At 44.1% G+C, this 9,628-nt stretch overlaps 1 protein-coding gene across 1 annotated transcript in view; it reads left to right on the forward strand.

The window, feature by feature from the left end:
• LOC141109033 (phosphorylase b kinase regulatory subunit alpha, skeletal muscle isoform-like) overlaps positions 1–9,611 on the forward strand; it is a 58,787-nt gene extending 49,176 nt beyond the window's left edge. The window contains exons 20-22 of the mRNA XM_073600988.1: positions 2,877–3,047; positions 4,890–4,984; positions 9,468–9,611. Coding sequence (XP_073457089.1) covers positions 2,877–3,047; positions 4,890–4,984; positions 9,468–9,611 — 410 coding nt within the window. The remainder of the gene's footprint in view (positions 1–2,876; positions 3,048–4,889; positions 4,985–9,467) is intronic.
• The last annotated feature ends 17 nt before the right edge of the window (positions 9,612–9,628 follow it).

Consider the following 9,628-nt stretch of genomic DNA (forward strand, 5'->3'; position numbering starts at 1 on the left):
ATGAGCAGGAAAAACAATGTCCTGGCTGATGTAAAGCCTAAATCTTTGGAGCCTCGGTTTGGCTCTCTTCTGATAGAAGTTTTTTTAACTGTTGTCCATCTTTGCCATTGGAAGTGTCTTTTCACGGTTGCCTGGTTGTTGCTGGTGACTTTTCACAGACTAGATGCACGATGAGCAGGAAGTGTGCTAGAGCATGGAAAATCAGCATCTGGTGGAAATTTAAAGCTGAACTCCGGGATTCTCCAATATTGTCTAAATACAAGAGGCAGGTGTATTCTTTGTCTCTGTAAAGGAGCTTCCTGTAATAAAGACCAGTCACTGCTGCTCCCTCTCCTTGTGCAGAGTGACTGGTCTTGTCTCCGCCCCCTCCTGTGGTTCTCTACAGTTGGCCTGTAGTGGGGGGAGCTGCTGGGCCCCTCCTACAGCTCTGCGCTCTCTCCTTGTGCAGGGTGACTGGTCTTGTCTCCGCCCCCTCCTGTGGTTCTCTACAGTTGGCCTGTAGTGGGTGGAGCCTGCTGGGCCCCTCCCACAGCTCTGCTCTCCACACAGGCTATGTACAGCACAGCGATGATGTCACGGACAATTTTACATGGTTATAACTCGGTTTGCAAATGCATTTTGTGCATGCAAAGTGGATTTATATTCTTTGTGGTTATTGAAGAATATATTTAAAGTTTTTGTGCCTGGAGTTCAGCTTTAAAAAAAAATCATTAAGTGACCCAATTAGAAATAATGGACCTGACTTTTTTTAGCCACAGTTAAATTCACTCTAACTCCCAAAATTTTTTGTACAGGCAATTGAGCTTTTCTATATTTTTAGAGTCTTACTGCTAAATAAATGCCTATTGATCCTGCCAGTAAAGTTGTGCTTCCTGTGTAAGGGTATACAGTCCTTGCTGCCTTTCCATCTTTCAAATGCATAGTCGCCCTTTAAGAGCATCGTAGAAACCCTTACTCTCTGTTTGGAAACAGTAGTCTCCATGCAGAGGTCCAACATGCCCCCTTATTCCCTGTGGAAGCAGTAGTCTCTATGCAGAGGTCCAACATGCCCCTTATTTTCTTTGGAAGCAGTAGTCTCTATGCAGTGGTCCAACACACCCCCTTATTCTCTGTGGAAGCAGAAGTCTCTATGCAGAGGTCCAACACACCCCCTTATTCTCTGTGGAAGCAGTAGTCTCTATGCAGAGGTCCAACACGCCCCCTTATTCTCTGTGGAAGCAGTAGTATCTATGCAGAAGCCCAACACTCCCCTATATTCTTTGTGTGGAGACAGTAGTCTATGCAGAGGTCCAACATGCCCCTTTATTCTCTGTGGAAGCAGAAGCTTCTATGCAGAGGTCCAACATGCCCCCCCTATTCTTTGTGGAAGCAGTAGTCTCTATGCAGAAGTCCAAAAATCAGCATCTACCAGTTTCTGAAGGCGACTGAGATCTTTTAATACACAATCATCCAGATTTTTTGTACAGCTCGAGTCCCTTAACAGCCATTCTCTTTACTCCATCTAGACCGCCCACAGTACATTTAAATCCAGGCGGGCAGCATGGACAGGCTGAATCATGTACATGCACGTCTTCCAGCTTGTTCCAGGTTCAGGGCTCGCTACGTCCCGCTTCTGTGATCTGTTATCTGGTGGACACGGCGGGTTACAATTACCGGGTATCATGTGATCGCTATGATTGGTCATAGCGATCACATGACACCAATACAAACAAACTGTTATGAATGGATTTCCTTTAATAAACAATTTGCTTATAGTTGTGATCTGTGCCCTGTACCATGTGATTAGTTGTAGCCAATCACAGACCACAACCATAAGCAAGCCGTTTATGGTTGTGATCTGTGATTGGACCACAGCAATCACATGATACCTGGCTGCATACACCATGTGATTAACTGTAGCCAATCACAGACCACAACTATAAGGAAGCTCTTTATTGTTGTGATTTGGTCCACAGCAATCACATGATACCTGGCTGCCTGTACCATTTGATTAGCTGTAAACAATCATAAAACTATTGCCCCCCCCCAAGAGTAGTACAGTGTCACTATGGTGATAATGAACTACTCTAATTGCAGGATGTGCAAAAAGAAAGAAGGAAAAAAAAGAAAAGCGGTTTAAAAAATTGAATAAAAAAATTATTTACATTTTTTTTTTCTCATACTGTCACCAATCAGTGTCCCTGATTACCACCACACCAGTCATATGATGAGGCTGTACTGCACTAGTGACAGTATGCTGAATAGCAAAAAATGGCCTGGTCTAAAAGGAGGTAAAACTTTCTGGAGGTCAAGTGGTTAAAGCCCTAATAAAGTGAGGTGAGGCCCCCTGAAACGCGTTGGTTATTAAGTTCCTTACGTGTTTCAAATAAAACCTGTGTGGATTTTACCATTCTGGTGGGGCACTGCAACCTTTTGGCTCAACCAATATATTCAGAAGGAGGGGTTTGTGAGACCTCTGCGGAGGGACCACTGCTTCCACACTAGAATCCTCTCAAGCACTCTGGCAGGGTGACAGGCTTTTCTGCTCTGGCAGCTTTCTAAAGACACTGGACCTTAACGAATTGTATTGCTGTACCTGGAATGCACAGTATATAACGGATTTAAACTGAAAGTCGATTGGGCTTTAAAGATTTCAATTTTTCCAGGAATATTTTTAAAACAAATCCAGTTAGAGTGTATTTAACCAAAACATTACGTTTTTTTTGGGGGTGCAATGCATGGTTTTGATACCCTATTGTCTTGCATGCTTTCACCAACTATAACCACATTACCGCTAGCAATGAATCTCGTGTGTTGGGTTGCTGGGATGTTCTAGATAGATGTGCTGGAGAGCGGTCGTACTCATCTCCCTTTTTAATCCTGGTTCCTCACTACAGAAGACTCGGAGGATGAGGTGGCGCAATATCTCAGCCATCTTTTGAGCACCAGCGCACCCAAACCAGCACCCGCCACACAGAAAGGGGGACTACATCGCTTCAAGGCGGCCATTCACAGTACGCGGGATCTCATATCCCTTCGCACAAAAGCTAGAGGTCTCAATGTGCAGGGTAAGATGTTTGTTTTTATTGTATTTTTATATTTAATACCATTTATTTCTCCTTTTTATATCTCCAGAAGTTGACATTTTACTTTTGTTATAGGGGCCATGTCGTCTCAGATCTGGGACATGGTGGTCCACTAAGGTCTGAAGTGTTCGTTACTAAAAGGCTGGTTGGGGGTCTCTGGTGTAGCTCAGGATGTCCACCAGGAAGAGGGGGGGCGGAAAAGCCCCTATAGTATAGCTAATTGGTTCAAAAATGGTTTAAATACAGTTCAGTCATAGGAAAGAATGAGAACTGAATAATGACTTGCTGTACATATGTGGAGGTTGCGGTCATCCTATGGGACGGGAACATGCAACCTTCCAAGTATGCAGGTGGAGAGAAACCTGTCTCCATGTAAGAGGGAGGGTGGTTGCTCTCGATGCCATGGGGGTCCCAAATCTGGGTCCTATGTGGGGTTATCAGGCGGATGTGTAAAATTGGTGCTTTCAGAAGGAGTTTGCAAAAAAGCCCATCAGTAGTCCCATTAGCAGGGGCAACAGGTGACTGTTTTGATTGGACCAGCTTCCTTCTCAACTCGCCAATGCCCTCTGCAACAGGGGAGTAATGAAACAGACCTCTCCTACCATGCTTCTTCTCTTGAAGAGCTTCTGCATCTTAGAGCATTGAAAAGAAATAGTAGGTATTCTGGGCGAGTCACAATGGTTTGGGCATATTATTACAGGCATGAAGAAGGAAAAGAAGTCCAAGAAACTGCACAATGCACAAAACTCATGTAAAGAGTGGAAGAAGCCTCAGCCTAAACTCCATCCAGCCCACGCCCCTGACATGTTTCGCCCCATCCACGGGGCTTAGTCATGGAATCTTTTGGAGCATCCCTGGTCACCTGCTGTGGTCTGCCTACAAGTGATTAGGGGGGCCACTAGATGGAACCACAGAGAGCGGGGGGGGGGCATGAGTGTAACACTCCCAGCCTACGCTTCTCCACAAACTACCCCCTCCTCGACGTGTTTCGCCCCACCCATCGGGGCTTAGTCACAGAGGTGGGAGCTTGAAGCAGAATGTGCATCAAGAACCTTGATTCTGCTTCAAGCTCCCACCTTTATGACTAAGCCCCGATGGGCGAGGTGAAACGCATTGGTAAGGGGGTGATTTGTGGAGAAGTATAGGCCGAGGCAGCTCCTTATCTTTATACTACACGGGCTGGTTGGAATAGCAGCATCCGCTCTAGTCACATGACTCCCAGAAGTATGTTTGATGAGGAAGAGACCTTCTTGGTTTTCTTTTTATTTTATTTATTTCTTTTTTGGACAACAATGTCCCTAAACTAGGGAACATGTTAGAATATATATATATAGGTGAACTGTTTTGGCTACCACTCTAGACCCAATGATACATGAGAGTATCTCTGCAAAGGGCCCCCCAACCACCTTCTAATTCTACCTCCCACCCCAGGTATGGGGGAGCATGTGACCTTCTTGTGATTTTGCTTGGACCTAGTTGACAGTTGTTGGACCTGAATGCTGTCATAGGACTGAATTAGTGATATCCGCACTCCTTGGTGTCCCACGCTAGTGTTTTCAGTGTTGGCTGCGACAAATGATGATGGACCCAGGTAAGTATAAGTAAGTATAAGGAGTTTAGGGGGAACTCTTTGCAGAGATGCTGTTGGCTTACATGAAAAAGGTCATAATGGCTCTTCAATCACAAAGGTGATCTACCACCACCAGTCTTTTTGTTAGACAAAATTTAAGTTTTCTCCTTTTTCATGAATGCAACAATTATGTCAACATAAATGTAAAAAAAATATGTATGTTATATACTGAAAGAATGTAATTCCCTTTCTAGACGTACAGATGTATTTGCCTAGTAAGCTGTTAAAGTCATCCCAGCCCTCCTTCGACTTGTTGGATTATGCACCCCAACCGCAGCAAGTCGGCAAGGTAACACTTTTGTGCATAAAATGTTCACTATTGTCCAAATAATGAAAATATATTAATAATAAAATTAAATATAACCTATATTTTCTAAAGACCTTCTCCATCTCTATACTTCTATGGTCAAATATTTGTGGTTATCACACCTACCGAAGGCCAAAAGTTGATAGACACCCCTATGCACAATTTTCAGTGTTTCCAGTGATGGGTAGACAATTGTGTGCTTTCCGACCCTGTGACAACAGTTTGGAGAAGACCCTTTTCTGTTTCATCATGACTGTGTGCTCCTGTGTACAAAGCCAGCTCCATAAAGACGTGGGTTGACCAGTTTGGTGTGAAGGAACTCAAGTGTTTTGGACAGAGCCCTGACTTCAAACATACTGATGACCTTTGGGGTGATTTGGAATGCTGACTGTGATCCAGGTCTTCTTATCCAACATCAGTACCTGACCTCAACTCTACTGGCCACCTTTTGGAATCTGGTCTTCAGAATCAACCGAAGTACCTAACCTCAACCCTACTGACCATCTCTGGAATCAGGTCTTCACATTCAACTCCAGTACCTGACCTCAACCCTACTGAACACCTTTGGGATCAGGTCTTTTACATCCAACATCAGTACCTGACCTAAACCCTACTGAACACCTTTACTATCGGGTCTTCTCATCCAACATCAGTACCCGACCTCAACCCCACTGAACACTTTTGGGATTGGGTCATCTCATCCAACATCAGTATCTGACCTCAACCCTACTTGAATACCTTTTGTGGTCATGTCTTCTCATCCAACATCAGTACTGATCTCAACTCTACTGAACGCTTTTAGGAGGAATCGGAATGCTGATTGAGCCTAGCCGTCTCATCCAACATCAGTACCTGACCCCACTAATGCTCTTTTGACCAAAGTCCTACAAATGCACTCCAAAATCTTGTGGAAAGCCTTTCCTGAATAGTGGAGGCTGTTGCTGTATATGTGAACGAAGGGGCAATTTCATGTTAATGCCTATGTGCGAGGGGTGTCAAACTGGACCCTTCAATCTTACAGGTATAAAAAGGGGTGCTAGCGATGGTGGTACTACACGGATTAGTAAGTGGCAGGTGTGTCCTATTACTGGTAGCGCAAAAGTCGTGGGCCAATCCAGAGACTGTAAATCAAGATGGCAGACACTAGTGTTAGTGCGTGCATGGAACAGCGCGTGGTGATGATGTTTTTTGTGAAACCCGCGGATATCTACAGAAGACTTCAAGCACAGTACGGTGATGAGACGCTCAGCCGCAGGAAGACATTTTAATGGTGTAAACGTTTCAAAGATGGCTGTACGTCCGGTGACGATCCCGGCCGTGGTGGTGCCCAGCCCACAGCAGTCATTCCTGTGAATATTCAGAGCGTGGATCGCCTGATCCTGGATAATTGACGCATAACCTGTTGTGAAATTGAAAAGAGGCGAGGTTAGCATTTCAGCATTGATGATGAAGTGAAGCAGGCCGTCCTAGGATGGTTCAGGCATGCTAACAAATCTTTCTATGCCGAAACGTTCCAGGCATTTTACTTCCTCTTTTTTTCCCCCCTGCTTTCCCCTGCAGAGTAAAAGCATAATGGGCTAGTATGTAATTTTCCACTCAATGAAACTTGTTCTTTTATTCTATAAACTCAAAAGTCCCATTTGACTTGAACGCTCCTCGTATTTGGAATGTGGGGTCCAATAAGCTCATGTAGGTGTTATGGCAAAGTGTTCATCAATTTTAGGTCATATTGCTTTGCTAAGTAGTAGTTTGTCACATTAGGCTTGGCTTATTTAGTAATGTTCAAGATGGTGCACCATTCATCCAAGTGGCTTTCTCATTTCAAAAGATTGTTGAGAACTTTGCAAAAAGTGTAGGCATGCTATGGGTTAAGTTTAGTTACGTAGGTGCATGTCACCTCTGGAACATTTCTCTATTATGTCTATGTGACAGGTTTATTGCACTCCAGTTGAGAGAAGCACACAGAGCAGCTATGCCTGCCCCTCCCCTCTGCTGCCCATTCACAGAAGCCTTTGTTTTCTGAATGCATTCACATAATACAAAGGCTTCTGTGAATGGGCTGTCACCTTGCATGGGAAAGGTCATAATTGCTCTTTAATCACAAAGGTGATCTACCACCACCAGTCTTTTTGTTAGACAAAATTAAGTTTGCTCCTTTTTCATGAATGCAACTGGAACTGTTATGGCGGATGGGGCATAACAGTTCCAGTGACTCTGGAGCTTTGGAAGTTATCTTCCTGGAACTCAATAAAGCTGTCAGATGTGAATAATAGAGATGAGTCTACCAAGTTATCAGGCACCTCGTTAGACTTATCTCGTGGTATGCCTACTGTTTTTACAAAGAAGCTGAATTTCTGGAATTCAGCTTTAAATCTGGCACGGGCAACCCTTCCTTCGGATATCACTTCAAGGCTACTTGCTCTTTTAGTGGCTGCATGCCATTTCTCGGGTCTGGTTTTCTGATGGTGACATTAGTAGGGCATGCCTGTGCTTTCAGACAACACTGGAGGGTTATTGGGAGATGACTTCCCACACCAGGAAGTGCCTAAACAAAAACCTTCATGGCAGGATCACCAGGGATTATTTGAATGAAAGCAGATTTAAGAAGTTTGAAATGGCATTACCATGTGAAGCGAATAAACAAATAAGTGGAAGTTCCACTTTTGGAAGCTGTCCAAATCTGCCGTATGTGAAAAAGTAATCCCCCCCCCCCTGCTAAATCATGAATGAACTGTGATTAACCACATTTTTTGGAAAGCTAAGTGAAATTTGATTCAACAGGCCACACCCAGGCCTGTTGAATCAAGACATCACTTTAAATAGAAGCTGTCTGACAAAGTGAAGCACATTAAAACATCTCAAAAAGCAACACATCATGCCGCAATCTAAAGAAATTCAAGAACAGATGAGAAAAAAAGTCAGCCTGGAAAGGGTTTCAAAGCCATTTCTAATGCCGCGTACACACGACCGGACTATACTTTGCCCGGCAGACTTTTCAACGGATTTTACGATGGACTTTCCGAATGAACGGACTTGCCTACACAGATCAACCAAAGTCCGACGGATTTGTACGTGATGACGTACGACCGGACTAAAACAAGGAAGTTCATAGCCAGTAGCCAATAGCTGCCCTAGCGTCGGTTTTTTGTCCGTCGGACTAGCATACAGACAAGCGGACTTTTTGACCGGACTCGAGTCCGCCGGATAGATTTGAAACATGTTTCAAATCTAAGTCCGTCAAACTTTTGAGAAAACAAAGTCCGCTGGAGCCCACACACGATTGAATTGTCCGATGAAATCCGGTACGCCGGACCAAGTATGCCGTAAAGTCCGATCGCATGTACGCGGCATTAGGCTTTGGGACTCCAGTGAACCACGGTGAGAGCCATAATCCACAATTGGAGAATACTTGGAACAGTGGTGAACCTTCCCAGGATGGCCGGCCACAACGAGGACTCATCCTGGAGGTCATAAAAGAACCCAGAACAACATCTAAACTGACGGCCTCACTTGCCTCAGGTAAGGTCAGTGTTCATGATTCAACAATAAGAAAGAGACTGGGAAAAAATGGCATCCATGGCAGAGTACCAAGGCCAAAGTCACTGCTGGTCAAAAAGAACACAAAGGCTCGACTCACATTTGCCAAAAACATCTGGATTATCCCCAAGACTTTTGGACAAATATTCTGTGAACTGATTAGACAAAAGTTTAACTTATTGGAAGGTGTGCGTTCTGTTACATCTGGCGTAAAACGAACATAGTATTTCTTTAAATAAAGCACATGATACCAACAGTTAAACATGGTGGTCGTAGTGTGATGGTCTGGGGCTTTTTTGCAGCTTCAGGACCTGGACGACTTGCCATCATTGATGGAACCATGAATTCTGAGCTCTACCAGAAAATCCTGAAGGAGAATGTCTGCCCATCAGTTTGTGACTTCAAGCTCACTTGGGTTATGCAGCAAGACAATGCTCAGAAACACACCAGCAAGTCCATCCGAATGGCTAAAAAAATAAAAATTAAGGTTTTGGAGTGGCCTAGTTAAAGTCCAGACTTGAATCCAATTGAGATGCTGTGGCACATGACCTTAAATGCTGGAAAACCCGCCAATGTGGCTGAATTGAAACAATTCTGCAAAGAAGAGTGGGCAAAAATTCATCCACCGCGATGTGAAAGACTCATTACCAGTTATCACAAACGCTGGATTGCAGTCGTTGCCGCCAAGGTGGCACAACCAGTTAATAGGTTTGTGGGCAATTACTTTTTCACATAGGGCCAGGCAGGTGTGGACAGTTTTTTTCCCGTTTTAATAAATGAAATCGTCAAAAAATAAAAAAATCAGGAAGGAGGCAAATATTTTTTCACAAGTACTGTTGTTGAAATTGCTTTGACGTGGACTTTTCATTGACTACCAATAATGCTAATGAGACCAATACATATTCCTGAAAGTTGTTACATTTTTCAGATTCCAGCCATCCATGAAGAGGTGCATCTTCCCCAGGATACATCAGGACAGACGGATTATACTGCTCTGGTGGACATCTTACGGGACACCTCCAATGTCCAGGAGCAAGCTAATATATTGTACCTCCTGTATACCATGAAGTGAGTTCAGGGCCCCTGTTC

This window comes from Aquarana catesbeiana, linkage group LG09, assembly GCF_042186555.1.
Source record: "Aquarana catesbeiana isolate 2022-GZ linkage group LG09, ASM4218655v1, whole genome shotgun sequence".
NCBI lineage: Eukaryota > Metazoa > Chordata > Amphibia > Anura > Ranidae > Aquarana > Aquarana catesbeiana.